General features: G+C 38.9%; 1 protein-coding gene across 5 annotated transcripts in view; it reads right to left on the bottom strand.

Annotated features, from left to right (window-relative positions):
• Positions 1 to 585: 585 nt before the first annotated feature.
• SATB1 (SATB homeobox 1) overlaps positions 586 to 23,388 on the bottom strand; it is a 91,943-nt gene continuing 69,140 nt past the window's right edge. For 4 of the 5 annotated variants that reach the window (XM_030967536.1, XM_030967544.1, XM_030967553.1 and 1 more), the window contains 3 exons: positions 5,387 to 5,590; positions 4,788 to 4,883; positions 586 to 2,297 (listed from right to left, as the gene is read on the bottom strand). In XM_030967536.1, coding sequence (XP_030823396.1) covers positions 1,815 to 2,297; positions 4,788 to 4,883; positions 5,387 to 5,590 — 783 coding nt within the window. In that variant the 3' untranslated portion in view covers positions 586 to 1,814. The remainder of the gene's footprint in view (positions 2,298 to 4,787; positions 4,884 to 5,386; positions 5,591 to 23,388) is intronic. The other variant, XM_030967561.1, reaches the window with a different exon arrangement.

Below are 23,388 nucleotides of genomic sequence, written 5' to 3' on the forward strand. Positions count from 1 at the left end.
AACAACAGTGTGTACTCCATAACTTGTAGCTGCAGACTGCTCTTTAGCCTAGACATGAGCCTTGCATAAATTCAGAGGTCACCAATTGTTATGGCTTTATCAAGAACCTTATTAGTGATCATTAAAAATAATCTTGCTTAGAAGGAGACTGCTATGGGCAAAGACCATCTTTCCTATTTATTTTATGACTATTAATGTTTTTTTTTAATGTTTATACATTAGTGCAAGGAACAGTGTTAGCATAATTCTAGTGTAAAATAAAACCAGCTATATCCATTATAAGTGCATTACTGCCAGGAACTGTAAATATGTTTATGCCTGATAGCCTTCTGACTCAATAATATCCTGCTATCTCTGTTGGGCAGGCAAGTTTTTAAACCAAGAAAAGACAGGTTATGATTTTCATAACCAAACTGTGTTTCTTTTTGAAGTAAGTTATCTAAATTCAAATTTTAAGAAGGTCATTAAAAAAATCTGCCTGTGATTTTAAAGGAGAACAAAGTGGTAGCAAGAAGGTATGATGTGCACTAAGAACAAGTTATTCCTCCCAGATATACACATACGCAGACAAACCCTGCCATATCATACCATACAAACAATTTTAATTGTGTAGTTACAGTCAATAACCACTCCTAGTCAGAACATTTCTGCATAAAGAAAATTGTGATACACTTATAAAAACAGCCAGCTGTAACAAAATAACTGGTGTTTTCATAGCAATAAACTCATAAAAAAGAAATACACCTTTATACAGAAAATTTATACAGCTGTAGCTTTAAAATTGATTGTAAACCAAAGGAAGACACATTGCAAACATCAATTATTTTCACATTAATTGCATAAGTTTCTAAGGTGATCTATTAGTTTTATTTACCTAAGCTTATTTGCATGATAGTAAAAATTGCATACAACAATAAGAGTGAAGCTTATAGTATGAATTGCTTGGATAACATAGAGCACTTTTTATAGGCAACTGTGTAAAGCACATTTTCTCTATTTAAAACTTTTAAGACACTTTGTTTTACTGCCCATCAAAATACATTTATAAATAGAAAAAAAATCAGTATGGTAACAAGAGAAGCAATATTACATTTAACGGAAACTTCCAAAAAAATTAATTACAACATGATGCTGCAGGATCTACAAATAAATAATGAGGACTAAATCGTGTTTCACATTTTCTTTTTCATTTTCTCTAAAACCATGTAACAATGAGAATGGAAAAAAAAATACAGTGACCTTTATTTCCAAAAGAAAACAAATCTGAATTACGGCAGTGCCATATAATACAAGGCATTTGTTGGCATATGTTATCTTTAAACTGCATTCCACAGTCTATAGTTCTTTTGTAACATACAATAGAACAAGAGTAACAAACTCTTTTTATTTTATTTTTTTAAATAAATGTGATTTTTCAAAGATCAAGTGTGGAGTGCTACAGTAATAATTAAAAAACAAGAACAAAACAGAAACGAAAAAACAGTAAATCACAAAAGTTGTAATGCTTGTCTGAAGGCTCCAGAATCAAAATCACTGGTATCATGCTTATTGGGTACACTCACAGTGTATCCAGTGAACACAAATTAATAACAAACAATCCTCAATGCTTCATCTGTTGCTGCGAAGCAGTTTGTAAAATAGAGTAAAACATCTAGTGCAGTCTGCATTATCCTTTTTTTCAACTTTTGTGCAAGTTTTGGAAGATTCATTGGCCAAACAATGAATAATAAGGGTTTTTGACACAACGCAAGATGGAATTTTCATTTCATTAGTAAATACCAGCGGCACTGTTGAAAGAAAATAATACTTTTAGATCAGTCTTTCAATTCAGCATTAATCTCTGTGTTCCCTTCTACTGATAACTCTTCTTCTAGTTTAACTGAAAAAAGCGTGTTTGCATTTTTGTCTTGGATGCTGTCTTCTAAATCCTTGAGCAGCTCTTCTTCCTTGTATTCTGCAACATCCACCTCCAAACCAGAATTGTCCTTCAGCTTCCCATGGTGCTTGAGATAATATCGCTGGTTCTGAAAGAACTTGATAATGGTGTACTTGGGCAGGTCAAGCTGAGCGGAGAGAGTCTGGATTGCTTCTTCATCTGGATACAGGCCTACATCTTGTATGAAACTCTGTAGGATCCCTAGGGCCTCCACAGAAATCTTTGTTCGCGGTCGGGGTTTCTGACGATTTTCATCCTCAGATTCAGCTGGTGATGCTACTGTCGGTTGCCTTGGGGGTAGTCTGGGACCTGGCTGTTGTTGCTGTTGCTGCTGCTGTTGTTGCTGTTGCTGCTGCTGCTGCTGCAAGACAAAGAACAGCATTTTTTTGTACATGTATTCTTGCTCCTATTTTGTTCCTGAGAAAATCCTGAGGAGGGAGCGGGGGGGGGAAGAAATTGCAGAGCTACAAACAAAGGCTTAGTAAGTTTAAAAAAAGGAAGGGAAAAAAAGAAAGAACAAAAAGAACACTGTAGCTTTGCCAGACCAAAAGCACTGATGATACAACATCGGTGTGTTTTAGCTGACAAATTTTAATGAACATGCTCCACGAGTCAAGTGCAGACAAGACAAAATGCTAAATGACATAGTATAGGATTAACTTGACCAGCTTAGCCAGAACTGTAGCAAGGGCAAAGTGAGAAAAGTGCCAGATGAGGGCAAACGTGCCGGAGCCCTGCCAGCAACGGCAGCTGCTGCCCAAAAACAAGGGCTGCAACTCTCTAGCAATAGCTAGACAAACGGGCTGGGGAGTCAGGGGGAAGAAGAGCATTTTATCTCTTTGAGTACAGAAATATCTCACTGCTGATCTGACCTCAGCATGCACTGAAGTCTCGTCAAACTTGCAAACATTACAACAGAATATGCTGGCTGGAAGTGCCTAACGTGGCGCTGTCAAACCCAGCCTCGGCAAGGACAAAGGGATCTGGAGGTAGAAAATCTGTGTTTCCCCTTCTGGATCTGACCTCTCCTGCCTGCAGTCTTTGAGCAGGCCTGCACTGCCTGTATCCCTACAAATAAACAGGGAACAGACCTATTTACCTGCCTCTGTGTTTGTGCTGGGGATTATTTAGTTAATATTTATAAAGCACTAAGATGCAAAGCTCTAAAGAAGTTGCACTATTATTATTAGAAGGGAACATGCTGCATTCCAAAAACTCAGGCAATAAAAATGAGCCAATATGCACATCAGAAGAATAAGATAAAGCAAATCATGATGTAAATAATTAACAAGAGCTTAAAATGAAGTTTTGCAAGCATGGATTCAGAAACATTCTTAAAAGGTGAGGCACTGAGCCCTAGGGATAGAAATGTTTTTCTCATCTACCACCAGAGTACAGTACACTATAAGATCATGTTTAAAATCAAAAGTAAATTTATCAGCTACTGTTTGTGTTGACAATTCTTTTGCTGCACAGCACAGGAAGCACTGGTTAGTAAGATATTTTGGATCAGCGAATTTCTTGTCATATGGTACAAACCACCAGTTATTATTAAAAAACAACCACAGCAAAACAAGCAGTTGCTATCACTGCATTTTATTTCCCTTTGAGAGTCTCCCTTCAACAATTTTTGTCTTTTGGTAGTGGTTTCCAGGCTTCTAGTAGCAGCTCTTTGAGATCCTAAGAAGCACAAAATGCTGTACAAATGACATAAATACTGGAGGGATTATAATTCTGTCCACTTCATAGGGGCTCTTGTGGTTGTGGAGACTTCGCACAGACATCCACAACTGGTTTAGAAGCCACTGCTTTAAGTGATCTTCATATTTCAAGACCTGACACAAATGTCCTGGAACTGGGGCTCCTTCCTCATCCCTGTTCAGGTCTTTGCATGTTTTATGGTCTGTGAGCAGTCCCATTCAAGGCTCCTGTCCTGAAGAGATTCAAGACTACTCCCAGTACCTTAAATTCTTATAAGACTGGAGGCTTTCTATATGCAGTTTGAAAACTTGTGTCTGAGCTACATATTTATGCATCTACAATAATTACCATGTAGAACAGTAGAGACAAAACTCAGGCCCAATCTCCCAATCCTTACTCTTATAAGTCATATGAAGAGATTACAATGCAACTGCTTGTGTGAATAATATTTATGAGATCAAACACACAACTTTTATCAACAAGGCAAGAAAATCTAAGTAAGTGGCATAGTGGTTGAATGTTTATACTGTGCATAAGCTTCTCCTTTTATCCCCTTAAGAAGCGATTTTATTAAAAACAATGTACATTTTCAAACAAGTGCTGTTTTATTACTTAATATAGATCTTTCTCTCTCTTTTTGCTAAATCAAACAGCAAGTTTCCAGGCTTTCACAATTATTTTAGTACTTGATATCCTAAGGGATTGTCTTATTCAGTTTGCTTTATCTTTAATATACACTCGTGTTGTTTCTGGCTGCGAGATAACTCTATCCTTCCTAGCTTTGTAAATATTTTTCTGTATAGGTAATACAAGTGATACACGGGGTCTCAGCTGAGGCTGGAAAAGTGTGGGGTAATATCTGCCCTTCAAGAAGGAGCAGTTACAAGGTTGACCTCAGGCCTTTTGTGAGAAGTGATTAAAGAGTCCCCAGCTCAGAGAGACAGCAGTCCCCACTGACAACCTGGGCTACACAGCTTAGCACAACAGCCAGCTCTACTCCTGGCTGGCAGCACCTGTGCCAGCAAAAAAGGGTGTGTGCAGCTCCAGCTGGGGCTGCCCTGAAGCAGAGGGCAGCTCTTCCAAGCCTCATGATGTGGGTCTTGCATCCCCTCCTCTCTCTCCCTGACACGGTGCCCTTGTGCCAGCTCACCTGCGGAGCAGCACCCAGCCAAGGTCCAGCGGTCAGCAGGCCTGGTAGGAAAGCGCCTCTATGCTCTCCTTTCCCAAGGGTGGTGGGAGAGGGGCTCTGAAGGAAAAACAAACAAATATTGACTCACCCCAGTCTCAACTGGGGTTAAAGTGGGATGAGAAATCACCTTCCCTTCACTCCTGCCCAGGATGAGCTGCCACTGCTGAAGGTTTTTGCTTGGTTTTCACACAGCAGCACAAGAAGGTCCTCCTGGTCTGCTGGGAAGGAAGACCCTTGACCGGTGCCACACACCCCTGCCTTTTGGCCCTGGTGCCTGCCCAGGCAGGCACAGCCAGCACGGGGCTGTGCTCGCCCTGCCCGCACACAGCTGCCTCTGCACTGCCACCACATACGTTAGCAAACACCAGCGAACAGGAACAAGAACTGTGGGTGGTCGCGCGGTCTCCTTTGAACTGTGCTGGTGGATGGCAGCGCGCTCTTATCTTGCACCGGGAGACCTGCGTTCAGCCTGACCAGGAGGGAAGAAACACTAATTTCCTTTGCTCCGTTTAAAGCTTTATTTACTTAGCGCTCTGCGGGATTGGCCAAGGTAAACTAACCTGAATCTGTTCTGCTGGCACATGGATAATGTGGGAAGGCCTGTCACCATGGTGATGAACTGCATTGCTTTCTTGTTCATAAATGGCATCGCGTTCAGGCTGAGGAAGACTGAGGAACCTTCGGATCATGGAGAGATTCTCCCAGAGGGTCCTGTTTTCTGGTGATGGATCTTCTTTCCAACGTAACAGCTCACAGAGCCACCCCTTAAAGACAAAAGCAGCAAAACATTAGGTATTTTTTCATCACAATGCAAGGGGCAAAATGAGGGTGAAATGTGTACTTTTGAGGTCCTGCATTCTCTCATCCTCTCACCTGGTCAAAAGGGCTTTCACTGCACAGGCTGGGCTTAAAGCAAACACCAATGCATTGAGAGGCTGCCCAGCCATTTCACAGACCCTTAGCAACTATAGGCATTTTGGAAAGCATCTTCCCCTTGGTGTCACACCACAGTGCTGCTATTTGTTTGCTTGACTGTAGGGCTGCCTAATGTAAACCACAGCAGTAGAGGAACTCCCTATCATCTCTTCAAAAGACAGGAATCCTATGACTAGATGCAGTCAAGTGATAACTTCTTAATTTTTGCTACAAGAAGAGGTTTCTCTGCAGGTGAACTTATTTCAAGTGATACGGAACTGTTTCCAGATTGTCCTCATAGACACAGAAAAAAATCAGTCTCAGTTTTACATACAGGATTATTAGGGGCTGGGGGGAAGGAAGATGTGCTCCAGCTTCTGATACACCCTTTATACATTTCCACATCAAGGACAGAAAGGTGCCTATGAGTCTTTGGGGTACATAATATGAAGTCAGCTACAGAATCCCCTGCAAGAACTGAAGCAGTTGCTAGTTTGTTTCTGAAAGAGACATACGAGTTTATCACGAAAATTTAATGTTTCTTTACATCTTCTTAAAATTTAATTGAGGATTTCTTTCTCAACTGTGCACTGGTAGTTCTAAAAGAGGAATGCAAACCCTCTAGCTAGGACAGTGAACATCAGCAGAAATTTTCTAGTATATTAAAATTTAGGAACAAAATATTACATGTATAAAACATGCATATTTCCTTTATTTTAGCTTCAAGGATCTGTTTTCAAAAACAGGTCCATGCAGTTTTATTTCTTAATGCTGTAGGAAAGATAATATGACATTTTATTGAATCAACAAATAATATAAATGTACAGAAGCTTTTAGGTCCTTTTTATATGTAGCAGTAGTGGATTAATAGTTTATCCAGAACGGTTTACTAACACATACAATAGACTCATAGATATGATATAGATATGTATTTTCTTGAAGATACTCATATCTTTAGCTAATAGTTAATAAATGCAGTGTAAAAATATTCCCACAACAGGAAGACTCAAAGCAAACAAATAATGTTAATGCATTCATATTGTATATGAAAATATTTAGTGAGGTGTGTATAAAAATTGGAAGTATATTTGCTTGGATATAAGAGAAAAACTGAACAAATGACACAGAAGAAAATGCCCCCAAGAAACTATCAAAATGACAAATGTTATAGAGATGGTGCTAGCAGAGCTGAAAAAGCAAAAATTTAAATGGGGCCAAAATCTGTCAGGTGCTCATGAGGTGTGCGAGGGAGGGAGCAGAGACAGGGGAGAGCAGGGGCAGCAGAAGGGCTCCCCTACACCCTAGGGATGGAGCACACCCCATTCCTTGACCATGCACTAAGTGGGGATGCTGGGTATTGCCCCAGGGTTTAGCAAAACGACTTGGAAATGTGACCAAATGCCTTCACACAGAGCACACAACACTCAGCCTGTCCTGGCTGGAATTGTATGGCATGTTTTCAAAACAGTAGCAAGGGTCTCTGGAATCTCACTGGAATGTATTAGCAGGGCAAGCTCTCCCTGCCCCTAACAAAAACAGCATGTTGCTCATGGCTCTCTGCTCACCTTGCATCCATGGGGATACTGAGTGCTGGATTATGCTCAGCAGCAGTATTCCTTTATTGCAGTAAGTTAAAAGTGGTGCACTCAGAAAGCAGAGGCAGCTTCTTGGGGACAGAGGAGAGATGATGACGAAGATAAACCAATCTAGATCTTTTAACTGAAGAGCAGTTACAAATTCTTAATTAAAGAACCCCAAAGCCACAAACCATCCCATGCCAAAGAGTAAAAATTGTCCTTTGGTTGTCTGGAATCCGCACTGCTTTACACTGAAACCACTGCCTTTCTTTCTAAAGTGATGAAACAAAGAGCAGAGCTGTCTATCATGACAGTTTGGTGGAAGTAAAAAAAAAAGACAAGACAGCCCATCTCCACCCATGACACCTCTCCAAGGCATACACACAGGCTGGAAAAGAAGTGCACCCTGTATTTAGAAGCTGCAGATGTTTTGTCTGCTGACCACGGGAATCACAGGGTTTGTTTTTTCTTAAAAATGCAGTAGAAACTCTTTATAATTAAAAAATATGCAGTAGAAAAAATAATTCCTAGGCAATAACATTTTCTGTTGATGAAATATATTTCACAACAGTTTTTGATCACTAAGAAATACCTTCTACCCTTACTGTCTTTTCTGTTTCTGTATTTACTAGGTCAGACCTTATTTTTATTAACTACTGATAGCTAACATTGTATTTCCAATGGTTTTCTCTCAATTTTTGCACTGAAATAATACTTCTAATGCCTTATCTAAAATTATTTGATGAATTGTAACCTGAAACATGTCTCTGCTAGCCTTTCAGGGATTTTGAGATAATGAAGACAGATACTTCTGACAGGGTACACACAAAAGATTACTGTTCTACCAAAATGTCTCTATTCCACTTGGCACATTTTTAAAGAAGTAGACACACTCTGATGAAACATTTGATGGAAAACATGGAAACAAACAACTGAATTATTTTACAATTACAAGGATAGAAAAAAATTTTTGGTCTTCATGGTTTATTTCTGTACATATTTATGAAAGCTGATCTCACCAATGTTCTCAGATGAGATAGTGGATGGACAGCAAGAGAGGCTATAGGGGCTTAATTTGTTAAGAAAGTATGAACTTTATCCCAATATGCTTCCTTTTGGTTCAAGACAAACAATTAAAAATAGAAGTATTTAATTTAGTTTCTGGTTCCGAATTCTGTACATGAAATAAAGCTCATTCATAAAAGTCACCTACATGAGAAAGTATGAAATGTTTTTACAAAATTTTGGAAAAAATAATCCAGACTTTTCTAATGGTTAATTTTAAGTTCTGTAAAATTTATAAGTTTTTTTTCCATTTGATCTAAAAAAGATATGAAGTGCTGCAGATAATGCAGCTGAATTTACAAGTGAATGTAACAGGGCTGGTTTTTCTCCTTTCATACTTTTTTAAGTCTAGAGCAATTTCTGTCTAGTTTCATTTTTTTCTTGTCTTTATAGTTTTACAGGAAGTGGAAATGACCACAAAATAATAAGGAAATATTTATAAATCAGATTAGATCACAACCGGTTTATAGAGCATATAGAGTACATTGTTAAGAAAACAGAATTAAAATAATGAAGTTGATACATTTATGCAGAAAAGCAAACCCCCCAAAAACTCTGCAATGACATTGGGAACAACCTTGATTTTAAAACAGAGTTAATTTGCCAGGCAACATTACACTGAATATAAAGAGAGTACAAAGCAAAATATAAACATTAGCCACATGTAAATATGTTTGGAGAACTTTCAGGATGTTACTACTTTTCAAACTGACAAAGTTTAATTTGACACCTTCTGTTCTAAAACCTTTGTTTCTATTCAAAATCACGCCTTTAGCTGCTATCAATCACTATGCTCTCCCTATTACTTAAAATACTGGCATGGGCCCTGGATAAGCTGAAAATGCCATGCAGATGAATTCTGAGATAATATGTTCAAACCTGTTATATACAACACAAATCCTGTAAAGTTATGTATTGTAAACCTACATTTATTGGGAACTAAAAGTCTTAAATCCATCTGCTACAAAGAAAATACTGTTATGCACTTTCAAGTAACCAAGTACCATCTGCAAAGGTCTTGCTACAGTAAGCAAGAAAATGGTGAAAAAAAAAAGATGCTAAACCTAAGATATTTAAAATAAATAAGAGTCTTCTGTCTGGTTTTCTGATAGGGATTTAGTAAAGAAACACAAGACATTAGAGGAAAAAAAAACCTGTGAAAGCCGAACTGCCAAACTATTGCAGGAAAAGCGCAAAGAGGATAACTGCCAAAACTTGGGCTCTGCAATACCCATGAGCATGCTTATTTTAAAGAACACAGCTATGCATTTTATCCATATATCCAAATTCTATTCTTTTCAGTTAGATCTCTGCTGTGCTTAAATAAAATCTGCTCTTTCACATAGCGTTTCTAATAAAATATTCTTCCATTCTTTATTATTGAAAGGAAAAAGAAATCTACACCTAAGGTGTAAATATATACCCTAATTACATCAAATAAGGATAGCATTACAATAATGAAAAATGTTCTCTGGCCAAAGCTTTCCAGATCAGCAACAAATACACCTAGTCTGAGAAGGGAAGGCTACAAGGTGAAGCAATTGAACTTGTTTGGTTAATTTGTTACATTGATAATAATTTGCCAAATGATGAATACTTCTTACAGAATACCAACGACTTCAGCATTTCTTAGAAAGGGTTTAGCTTAAATCTAGAAAGGGAAAACATTTTAGGGGATCAATGCTAAGACATGCTCAGGTTTTTTTAGTTATAGTATATTTAAGATTATTTTGTATCATTCTCTGGGGCATATAGTATAATAAAAATATATGGTGCTAAAAGAAATCAATCTAAATAGGGAGGTATTTGATATCAACATTTTAGCAGAAAGTGTGAATTGCATTTCAGTATCTACCATGAACAAAGACTAAGTACATAATCCATTAAACAGTACTTCTAACTAAAAAAAAAAAGAGTATTGTAGACTAAACTAAAGTAGGCATTTTGAATGAGCACATTTTCAGCAACTAACTAGAAAGCTAGCAATTTATCATTCAACAAATAATTTTCTACTTTTAAAAGAATCTGTAAGTGTTACTTATGCTAATGAAGACTGTTTTTAATCTGCCCACAAACATGCTAATAGAGGGCAATTTTTATTATTTACAATGCTGAAGGCACTCCAGTTTATAGAACGCAGATATGAAATTACACTTGGTAAAATGGGCTCTTAATTGTCTGAGCAATCCAAATCCTTCACCTTTAACAGGAAAGCTTGTAGACAAAACAAAGGAAAAGAACTCAGGGACTAAACTTTAAATATTGACTTTTTCCCCTTCAAAAGCCATCCAACTTGCTTTACAATCTCATTATTGTTCCAAACAGCTGCACTCATCTTAGATACTTCTATTTCTTTACTCAACAGATTCCACATGTACAAGGGAAGAAAAAGGGTCAACACAACCACTACCATATATGCATATAGTATTAGTCTTTAGTATTAAACTTGTAAGCTGCACATTGCACAGAAAGGTTGCTTTTGGAAAAGTCATAATACTTTGAGTGAGATACATAATGGTAGCAAAGGAGTACTGAAAGCATTTTAAATTATTTACTAGGTTAAAAGGGTGAAATGGTACTTTAAATACATCAAATTTCATCATCTGGGCCATTTTTTGGTGGCAAAGTGGTATTGATCTTTCCAAATGCTTAAAATTAACTATTTCCAGAAGGTCATTATTTGATTAAAGGCATTAAAGTTGAGGGCAAGAAATGATGCACTTTGTCTTCTTTCCCATTCAAATAATCGTGTAATTTAATCAGAACTATCCCTTCATGTCCTGTAATAAAAATGTTTGTCTTAAGATATTGTTCTTTACCTAACATATTAACCTTTAAATGTTATGAAGTTCTTAAGAATAATCTCTGCTTAGAGAAGATTCTTCCATAATGCAATGAAAGGATCTCTAGCATTTAAATTGATAAGGCCAAATTTCCCCTACACATTGATTGAAAAATGCATTAGACCCTTCAACTGAGATTTCTCACAGTGTTGAACAGGATCAAAAATTCAGAGAGTTCTGAATCAGTAAACTCATGCATATGGCATTGAGAAGCAAAAATAAGCAAATGTCACTTCAGCACAAACAAATATGACCAATAAATAACAATGGACACTGCTTATTTTCTCTGTGAAATGCTGTTTGTGCTACATTTACATTATCTGAAAAAACAGAACAGGGAAAACAGGGAACACCCACTGCAGGGTAAGAACAGAGCATTTAATTCAAAATTCATTTTCATGTGAAGATCCCTTAAATCTGACTTCTTTCTGTGTGAAATACCTGTGGGTTCAGACGTGGGAACAAGCCTACATGACAAGAGCAGTCCTTTTTACCCTTAGATGTTATTCCAGAATTTCCTGCTGCAGGAAAATTTGTTCTGACTGCAGGTTTATCTTTCCTAAAATACATAAAGTGTCCTGGCTAGCTCTTATGCAAAGCTGAATAGACTTAAGTGCTTCACAGAAGAACTGAAGTCTATTAAAAGAAAAGCCACTGGGTATTTTTATAAAGAACTGGGAAAACTAATAACCTACTGGACTTAGCAATTTTTGATACTGACCAAAACATTTGTTAGAGTTCATTTTAACTAACTTTTCAGGAAATTTTAAGCACTGATTTCCTTCTGTGAGGCATATAGTTTTGACTAATTTTAAAAACAGTAGTGAATATTCAATACTTTGAAATTTTCCTATTTTTCTAAGAAAATTGTGCATCTTGAACTTAGGAAGCAAAAGTTCATTTTCAGCTGGTTCCAGAAGATGAGTAGAGATACCAGAATATGAATTCTCTTCTTGATATGTGGCCTAAAGTGATAATAAATGTACCCAGAACAATGGTTGCATTAGTATTTTATTTACGCTAATCAGCCTTAAGTTCCAGGCTTTGCCTTTGAGCATTGTCCTAAATCAGAGAAAGTTTGAAACCTGAATCTGTCCTTTATCTCCAGATATTCCTGGTTCATCTATTTTACTGGCTTTCATTACTAGAATGTTGAAAAGGGAAGCCAGATGTGGATTTTAAGTAAATCTGTATCTGCCATCATCATAGATGAGATTTGAAACTGAAAACCCCACAACCTCATACAGTTTTTCAGAAGAAAGGTAAACTTCACTGGCAGAAAAAAACTTCCTTTGAAAAATACCGAGACAGATTATGCCATTCCTAAACTTTCTTATCCAGCCTATTATTTAGCTACACCATCTGTCTGCATGGTACCTCCACCTTTTGTCTGTGTGGTTAAAAGCAAATGACCAAATACCTAGCAGTGGTACACAAATTTTCAGTGAAATTTTAGGGGAAAAGGATTCCTAGTGTCTCTTCATCCCTCTGCCTTTTCCTCTCCCTAGCTGCAGCATTTCAAAGTTAAATACATATTTCTATTCTTGTAAACATCCGAACAAATAAATAGGAAAGGAAAACTTGCTAAAGCAACCTCTAAAAATCAATGACAAGCATCCAACAAGTACAGAAGCAAAATGACGTGGAGAGCTGTTGCGCTGCTCCCACAGCCTTGTCTGTCTTATCACACCTCTGTTTCTACACAGAGCCATGGTGAGTGGCCAAAAGCCAGTGCTTGCAAAAAAACTACCTAGATTAAGTCTGAGGCCTGTATCAAAACCGGTCCGTGTGTCCCCTGTGTATGAGCACTGCAGACACCACCAGCTCATGGACAGAAAAAACCTGACCTGTAACTCTAAACCTGACTGAAAACATAAGTATCATTACTTTTTAGTCGAGTACAGAGGAAATTCAATAATCTAAATGAGGGGCTTCTCCCGAGCTTGGTTTCTTTGCTCTCAGCTTCCTTCACCTTTTCTTTCCCCTGTTCAAAAGTATCTTTTTTACAGCATTGTCTTCAATTACCTAGCAATGATAGATAGGTACAAGCCCTCATCAAAACCACAACGTACGTAACTTTGAAAATCTTATATAAAATGCAGCTACATTCATATGCAAAAAGAGAAAAAAGTAATAGATGCAAAAAATAATGGGTGCAGCTTTGCCTTCCTGTCCTCCAGATCCTTCCTCTTTCACACACACCTGAGTCAATTGTCATTGTAACTGTGAGAGAACATCTGACAAAAATGGACTTAACAATAATAAAAATAACATAGAAAGAAAAACCACCTGCTAATTATTAAATAAGCCAGTCTTAGTCTGGTACATTGCTTTTTATAGTACAGTCATATAAAATGGGTCAATGGCTTTCACAGAGGGTGACTGATAATATATATCAGCCCTTTATCTTTTATTTAAGCAGAAAGAAGTACTGACTTCACTGCAATATCAATGTGTCCCTTGAAAGTAAATACAACCCTAAATTCAACCACGACCCTTAACAACCCACATTTATTTTTTCTTAAACATGCAATCAATTTTGTATGGCAGCTATATCTGCAGTTTAGTTAGAGAAGAGTCTTTAATAGAAAGAGCCTGGCAATTTTAAAAATCTTTTTTACTACTATCAATTTACAGTGAACAGCAAATGTTTATTATTACATTGCTTAAAGAGATTTAACATTTGCTTTGGGGGAAAAGATCTCCAGTAAAAGAGCCATTGGGCCAAAGTGTCACTTTTGTAATTACTTATATGTTAACCCATCATGTTGTTATATATATTTTTTTAAAAATATTATAATTTCCCAGATGGAGCAATTTAATTTCATGGTTTCTTGTCACGGTTTTTTCTTTCCAGAATTCATTTTGGATCAGGGGAAGATCTACCACACATTGAGGAATCACAGGCTCACAGATATTTGGACTTCATTGTAAATGCAGCTCAGCTGACAAGATATTCCAACAAGTGACATCATTCCAAAACATACACAGCTCAAATCCATTCTCAGACATCCCTTCAAATTTTCACAGCCTAACTAAAAGCTTTCATATAGACTTGAATTAGACATTTAAATATCCTGAGAAAATGTCTCATCTCTTGCAGTTAAGCTGGATTCTGTGGCTCTCAGCTTCATAGTGAAGAACACTTAATGCCCCAATAAAGCCAAGGGTGAGGGAGTCTTAAGAAAATTGAAAAGAAACTTTTCTCTGACTTTCCTCCAGATTTTGTTAACCACAGCAACAGTCAGAAAATTAATAATGTTCATTATCTCAAAGCAGTTAAAAAAAAAATCTTTAAAATCCACACCTGTGAGAGTTCGATGCCTCCCAGCAAATGAGACAGGAGCAGCCAGAAGCACGTATCTTGCCCATGGAAAAAGAAAGGCAGTGAAATCCTCAGAAAGCTAAAATACCCTTACTTGGAGCACAATTGCTTGCGGCAGAAACTTAAAATAATAGGAAAGCTGGATCAAAAGGGAAGCTGGAGAGATCAGATTTCTCTCTCCTGGGTGGGAACCAACACAAGAGTGCTTCCAGGTAGTTTGCCGTCAGGATGAGGTCAAGAACAGCCACGAGGGAAAAGTTCCTAGAAAGAGCAGCTCTTAGTGTTACAATTTTCCTCACTAGCCAAGAAGAGCACCAGCCCAGCTGAGTCCCAGTCCCAGCTGTGTTTCCAGACAGCAGTTTCAGCAGTACCTTCTGCCCTTAAGTCAGGGACTGCAAGGGAGCAGCACGTGTCTTCCTGCCCTGAGCCCTCCCATCCTGTTCCTCAGGTGAAAAAGATCAATCCTTTTAGATTCTCTCTTCATCTAAAATAACAGTAGCAAATAATTTATTGGAGGTGAAGCAAACTGGCTCCCTTAAAGTAAAAAATGTAAAGAAACTAATTCAAGCTTTTCATAGTTTTTTGGTTTTTTTAATAACTGGTCTTACATAAAGAGAGGAAACTTCCTGTATCAGTAGAGCTTTCTCTTGCATGCTATAGGTACTAAAGATGCTAAGCACTAGGTTCAGCAAAATAACCAGTTACCTGAATAAACCCACAGATGTTAACTGCTACGTGCGCCATTCTTGCTAAGTTGGAGTCCAAAACTTCAGGGAATTCTGCTAAGGACTTCTCGTCCAAACATCTTTGCTTTACAAAGATTCTGAAAACTATATTTACATGCTTCTAAAATTCCATCCTGAAGTAAGGGAACATTACACTGCACAGGAATAAAAATGAGATGCCCCCCGAATAACAATGTGCTTTCAGACAGAATCTGGCAGATTTGAAATTAGATAAATATTTGCAAATTGGAAATTTCCCCACTTAGCTAGCTGCATGCCTGCTCTAGCCTCTTCAATAGATGCCAACAGTTCGGGCTAATACATAACCAAAAATCTGAAGTTTGACTTAGAGGCTAAATTTGAAGCAAATAAAAAAGATGGATGCAATGAGAAATTATTAGGAATAGTAAAATAAAAATTTATCTGGAACAAAATATCGTCTCCTTTCTCACCTTGCATCTAGCAATCCTGCAACATTCTTTCAGGTGTAATATGTTTTGAATTACACAGTTTAGGGGAGAAAACAAACATCTGTTATTTCTTATTCCTGCCTTTGCCCAGCGGCCCTTCACCTGATTTGTAATTGGTCACCCCTTTAACAAATTACTTCTCAGACTGTTACTGTATATTTGTGCTTGCATAAGATGCCTTTATTCGTTGCAGTTACATATTTAGCAGCTCGGTTTTTCAGCAGGAATTCTACCCTGTCATTTCCTGTTTAGTTACGGGTTGAGCTCGCTTTTGTTTTCCGTGCTGTTTACTTGGTACCCTGCTTCCCCCACAGCCGGGAACCACAGGCTGCTCGCTGACTCCTTAGCCTCCTCCTTGCCTCTGCCACCACAGCTTTGTTTGCTTTTATGCCCCTAGTTAACTCTCATACAGCTCACTCAAACTTTCCCCCTTTTTATTAATAGTTAAAACACTGATATACTCAATCTTCAAAAACCTCCTGAATCAGTGATCTGCTCACAGAAGGCACAAGAGAAATCAAGAGTATGGTTCTTCTCCTGGCTAAATCCGTGTCACCGTGCAGAGAATTGGAACAATGCTTCACCCTAAAAGTCAGCAGTGCTGGTGACCAGTCTGGCAAAGGCCAAGGGCATGGAGTGCCCACACTGTGCCCCACACACAAAGGAATTTGTGTACAAAATCATGGTGTGTGGGAGGATGTGCCTGGGGTGGGATTCCAGCAGGCAGGGGACGGGATAGGACAGGATAAAGAGGCAGATGGAACAAGAGTGGGTGGTAAGGGTGTTTAAGGGACAGGAAGGGGTGGGGAAAGTCCAAGGAGAACTAAGAGAAGAGCCATACTGAGAGGAATAAGAGAAGGTGGTGAGATAAAAACAAAACAGAAGGTAAGGGGTATAGAATGCAGGAAGAGATATTAAGAAAATCCATCCTGCCAGAAACAGCACCTCTTGTCAGGCAGACAGCAGGTGCTGCCTGGGGAAGAGCTGATTCACACATCTGGAGTGTAGGAACCAGAACACCTCTACCTAAGAGAGAAAAACTAAAAATAAAAGACTCAGAGGAGGTGGCAGAGGGTGCCATACTTTCTTCTTTTGGCAATCCAGTGCTTCCCAACTGCATGACATTTTTTGAATAGCTTTCTGGAGAAATGAGTGCTGTATTTCCAGATCTTTGCAAGAATCTTGACAATTCATTTCAGCATTGCCTCGTCCAATATGAGCCCTTCCTGTCCTCCTCTTCATCTTACTTCAGACTTATTTTTCTGACATCTGCACCCACAGCACTTCCAGGGATTTGGCTGCTCCTCCAGAATAAGATTTTCACATTTTTTGGGGCCTGCATGGATTCTGGGGGAATCACTAATGGAGATGGCACTGCCATGCAGTGAGGGACACTGATGGCACACCTGCACCGACCAACTCAGCTCTGGGAAACCAGTAATGCAGTCAGAAATGCAGTCAGTAGCTGCTGCCCAACTGGTATGAGTGTGCAGCAGCCTGGGGGACCATATACATAGCCAAATTTCCTGCTACAAACTGCACCTTCAGTGGCTTTCAAAACCTGTCCTGTTCACCTTCTTGTGACTGACTTCAAATACTGATTCTTAGCTCCCTGACTCTTGCACTTTCAATATTGCTACTGCATCACAAATCTCTGCCAATGGATGAAACAACCTCTTACTAAAGCTACTTTTTTTTTTTTTAACCTGCCCTGGAAGCCTTATTACAGATTAGATTTGATGAATTTCTATCCCATGTAGTGCTCCACTCCTCCTGCCTGACAATACCTGGAACAGCTTTCGGAGAATCTGCTCAGTTCCATTCTGCACACTTACATTTTTTTTTGTTGCTGCAAAAATTGTTTTAGAGTCTTATAATTAAAACTTTCTATCAAAATAGCATAGATTTTTTTCTCTGTGTAGGAAAACTAGCCAACTGTGATCTACTAAAGAGTACATGGTTTAAAAAAAAACACCTTACCAAGTACTGATGGCTGTTTAATTAGGGAAAGCTGAACAATTTACCTGAAAAAATGAATTTATGAAAAAAAGCAAAACAATTTACAGAAATTTCTAGTCTCCTAAAAAGTGTTTAATAAGAAAATATTTAATTTTTCATTATCTCTTTTTAAAAGAAATATGGGAATATTTTAATAAAAATACTGATCAATTTTCCATTTCCAAAAATTTCTAATGACTTTGAGGATTCTTTTTAAAAATAATCTTTTCCCCAAAGGAAGAGGTACAGGGAAGGGTTAGCAAGCAGACAAAATCCATGGTGAAAAACTTTGGCAGAAAATTTTATTTCCATTAAATTTAGGTAGCATTGAAGACTACATTTTTTGGTTAAAGTGAGGTGTTTGCTGGCATGTTATTTTGAAAACCAGCGCAGTAGGATGACTTCTTTAATAAGTGGGCACAAACCCCAGAGATTAGAAAGTCTCAGAGTGAATGACAAACCCCTGTGCGGTATCTGATTTCTTTGCCAAAACAGGGAAGGTTTTCAATAAAGGTCAAAGAGAAATAATCTCCAAAGACAGCAGTGTCTCTTCCCCCTGTATGTTTACTCTTTTATTTCACCCCTTAACAGCTAAAGGCAGACCTTAACACACACACGCACACACAAAAGGAAACAACAACCAAAGAGGAGAGGGGGAAAAAAAAAAGCCTGAAATTTTAGTTACACCACATGTGGTTTTCATTTGTGAAAAATGAACAAGCTGTTTGTGGTTAAACTGTCTAATCTGCTGTTATCAATCTAGCACTGCATTCAAGATTTACAGGATACATCAGCTTCTGTGCCACATTAGCTGTAAAAGGGAGAGGGGGTGGGAGGAAAAAGGAGGAGGAGAGAGTTTATCCTGAGGAATAATATTTCCAATGCAGCCACACTCACACTACATCTGGTTGTGCTGGTAGCGGCAGTTAAATTGAAATATTTCACAGCGTGTGTCAGAAACATGCAGAATGGTAATTATGACAGATCTGATTAAGCCTGAGTGCCACTAGCTCCCTGGCCAGCTCCGGTTGTGCAGGTGTGACCTTGTGCGTGCCTGCGTGTGTAAATAAAATTAATTACAAGCGAGAGGGCGAAGGCTTCGGTGACATCACAAAGCGGAGAAACTCCCAAGGGGGAGACCTAATGGAATATTTTCCCTCAGTCTAATAATACAGTTCATATTGACTTGAGGTAATTAGTGGGATCATTAAAGCAGTTTTCCCGGCGTATTTGGCTGCCTGATCAGATTAGTGAAAATGTTCTTCAGAACAAGCCCTGTGTGGTCTGCCAGAGAAGGAGGAAATAAAAAGCAACAAAGCATATTTTGGAATGATAAGCAGCGCTGGACTTTTTTCACGGCATTATGCAGGGCCAGTCCTGGGAGCCTGGGTGCCTGACTCTCCTGACCAGTTCAATCTTTCATCCCAGGTGCACATGCTCCTGCTGCATGTCACCTGAGACTTTTAAATTTTTGTTCTTCTATACTTCAAAACTATGCCATCCCTACCCCTCAGTGCTTAAAAAAAATCAGATAAAAGGCTTGTGGGATCGCAAGCCCTAGAAGAAATACATGAAGATAACTGGGGGAAGGAAGAAGAATAAATATGTGATCAGATCCTCCCCACCTCTCCCTAAAAGTCTAACAGAAGATTCAAGGACTGGTTTGAGGATCATTAATGCCTTCATTTCCTAACGAGCTTACCCCAGCAGAAGAAAAAGGGGGAAAAAAAAGCAAGAAGTTTAACTATGATATAAAGTCTTCCACAGTAACAGAACACAGAGCCCTAATCAAGAAATGGACCATTTGTTTAAAAACAGTCTATTGAGCATGCTCTACCTTGCAAATGGAATATGCCAAGCTCTGTCACAGATGGCAAGCTTTGACAGTTCCCATCCGTAGCGTCGATACTCGACAGTTCAGCACAAGATCAGTGACATTCTGTCTCATTAGAGCCACGCTAATTATCACAGCTAGTTTCAGGGGAAACCATGTGTTGCAATGGTCAATTTGAAGGAGTCTGTGCATCAACAAACTGGTAATAAGGATCAGACACCTTATTATATGACAGCATGCTGCCTATGATCTGATTTACTGAATCAGAGGTACTGAGGCAACACTGAAGCCTGATGGGTTATGGAATCGCGTGTACACAATGAGAAGCTGAAATATGCTTTAAAAATAAAAGGGAGCTATATAGAAACAATACAAATAAAAAATTTAAAATGGTGAAGTTATAATACAGAGTTTTTTCATTTGACATTAAGACATGCAGAGATGTTAGAGATCTTGTCAGCCAGTTTTATCTTTAATCAAATCATATAAGATAAATAATTCAAAATGAAAACTGTAAAATTATGGATTATGCTAAATTATAATTCATTCCATACTCTGATTTTTCAGTTTCAATAACATGTACCAAACATTCCTTATGTTGTGCCGTCTTGATGCTTTAACATAATTTTGTATTTTGTAAAGAGCTTTCTCTTCTTGGCTCTCTTTTTTCATTTGTACATTTAATGACTTTAACTTGTACTTCTCCTAGCTTCTCTCACTCATTTATGCTCTTTCCACCAGACAAAAACCATCCAACCAAAACCCCCCACTCTGCTGTTTCTGGACACCTGCGGGCCACATCCTGCCAGGCACTCAGCGGTCCCAGCGCCTCCCAGGGACGTGCCACAGGCTGCGGCCGTGAGACCGTTAAGCATTAACTCCCAACCAGAGTAGAGCAGGGCAGGTGTGCACCGTATCCCTCCAGGGAAGCTCTCCTCAGGGCTCAAATACACTCCATCTCCTGAAGCTGCTACCAGTCCTTTAAACGGCAGCATTTGAACAGCTCCTGCTGCCACCCGTCTGGCTGGGAACCTCCAGCCTCAGCCGATTTGACCCCTCCTGTAAAGCATGCTCAGGAAGCACTCTTTTTTCATCAGTGTGTCAACAAATCTAGCCTTTGCCTAATGTGTTGAAAAGGCTACCTGGCTCCAAGGTTACGTGGGCAATTACATGCTGATGTGAACCACCTTGAAGATTTTAAGGTGGTTTCTCTTCACTGCATCTTTGTTCATTCATGAAGCTGACGTCTATTCCCCCTTTTTTATTAGGGGGAACACAAGGCTCACTGAAGTCTAGCCACTCCACCAAAGCCATACCAATAAAGTGGGATATAGTCAGGATCAATGCCAGCCCTTTCTTGGGTCTACCATGATCAAGAGATAAGAGAGTCAACTAAACTCAATTTTTCTACTCCCTTTCTGAGAAGTATTTTTTAAAAAAAAAGCTATGGAAATTTCCTGAGATTTAACCTTTATTTCTGAGAGGAGATGTTGTAAGAGGGACTAGGACATGGGGCAGAGGAAGGACATGAAACATTAATTTTTTTCCCCTACCAGAAACCTGAAAATCCTTTTTCCTCTGACCTGGGCAAGACAGAACACACTATGACTCTGTAACTCGATATTTTGTGAAAGAAACAAATCAGCTCTATCTGCCAAGTTTCACAGTTTCACTGAATGACATGCTGCTTTATGGGGCAATTCTCGATTGCATGCAAAAGCCCATCTTGCTTTCTCAGTTCACACTCTTCCTCTTGCATCCCTGCCGACACCCGATCCCACCCCGACTCCTGCTGCTCATGGCACCTCTTCAACTGCCAGAGCAATCACCCCCAGGCAATGAGGGGGGAGGAAAACAACATAAAAAATTATAAGAAATAGATGTTGTTGTGTGTTTTTGCAGCTAATGTTTCCTAACTACTGTATCTCGCCTTTGCACCGGGATGAGGGGTTTATTTCCAGGTGGACCTGTGAAACGGCAGACCTCAGAGTACATTGTGTTTCCACCTCGCGTCTCCCTGTGCAGCATCCCCCCCTGCTCCACAGAGAATCCATTGTACACTGAGGTTGGGGGGGAGGGGGGTGGGGGGGAAGGAGGTTTTTAAGCCAAGATTTAAACCCAGGAAGTGACTCAGCTGCTCTGAGGGAGACAAAGGCAGGAGAGAACTTGACTGAGAGCAGGGTGATGGGCGAAGGACTGAGCCCCCTCCTGCCCTGCAGGTTGCACCCCTCTGGGCAGCCTGAGGTACAATGCCCTGAGGAAACAGCTTTGGAAATAAATTTCAAGATCCCCTCCTAAAGCCACATTGTTACCAGAGGGTTACTCTTGGTGATAAAAAGGTTTCTTTTCCTCCAGCTGGAAAATAGTTGAATAGATTGTTCTATATCTGCGGTAATGGCATGTTACATCTCTGTGCCAGATCCACAATACCGTGCTTGTTCAGTGTGGGAAGCTGTTTAAAAATGACTTTCCTATTAGAGTATATAGCTTAGTCTCTAGATGGAAAAAGCCAGATCAAAGATATAGCATTTATAAAACTGCTGGTTAAAAAGTTAAAAGTGAGATAACAGACATCAATTTTTCACTATAAATCTCTAGGTTTACTACAACATTAAAATTTCCAGTAAAAGCAGGGTTTTATATACCTGAACTCTAATGGCCTATTCTGAAAATATTTATGTCAGGAAAAGCATGGTATTTGCATGCCAAAAGCATTTTTAGTGCCAATGTTTAGCATTCCCTTCCCATTTAACTCCTTCCCATCTACTCATGAGTGCTAGATTCTCTGCCTAGTGCCTACCCATCGGATCTCCTATGCAGCCTCCTGGAAGAGCACACTCCTGGTGCATACAATGGCAAAAAGTCAACCCCATCTAATTAAATAGCCACTGTATAAAATACTTGCCTGATGGCTCAGGATGGACTCTCTAGATGTTCTGAAAACCATGATTTTACCTCCACACTTTGTATGTGAAACTACTACTAACCAAAGCAAAAGACAGGGACGAAGAACAGGAAACTGGGCAACACAACACAACAGCTCAGAAGTAACAGGTCAGAACTACGTCATTAAATGAGGTTTCTGGAGGTATGGTAGTACTCCATTAGAATTATTTTAAAATCAAAGCATGATTCTGTGAGAACCAAGAGTCTCACCCTCCACATACAGGCATTTTCATTTGGTGAGAAGGGAGGGCATTTGGCACCTATGGGGCCATAATGAGCCAGGATTGCAGGATCGACTGCAGAAGATTTCACCCATTTATTTCACTAAAAATTAAACTTCTTTAGGTAAATAAAGCAGGCTAGTGGCCTGAAACTGTAGTGCATGGGACTCTCAGAGGTATGGAGCTCGATATTACTGATGTTTTTGCAAACTGTAATTTCCTAAATTTAAGAAAGCTTTAGCAATTTAACCTGATTTTCAGCAAAGTATTGCTTTCTTCCCTGCTTCATGCTAGCACATGTGAGACACAGCTTTTCAGGATAAGCCATAACATCAATCTAACTTCTCAAAACATAGCAAACATACAGAAACAAGTCTCTACCTGCCTTATCTCTCAGGGCTCTTAGGTATGGGGGTTTTGTTTGCTTGTTTATCTGTTTTTATGGAATAAAATTAGATTTCAGCATCTGTCACCATCAAGGAAAACTCATCCCTGGCTCCCACATGAGAACATCGTAGCCACTGCAGAGTTACTGAACCATGATGCCTTAATGATCATTATACAAATCAACTTTTTTTTTTCTTTTATTTTTTTAAATAACAAAATTAAGATTGTGCTTCCATAAGTACTTGAATCAGACTTT

This window comes from Camarhynchus parvulus, chromosome 2 (assembly GCF_901933205.1).
Source record: "Camarhynchus parvulus chromosome 2, STF_HiC, whole genome shotgun sequence".
Taxonomy (NCBI): Eukaryota; Metazoa; Chordata; class Aves; order Passeriformes; family Thraupidae; genus Camarhynchus; species Camarhynchus parvulus.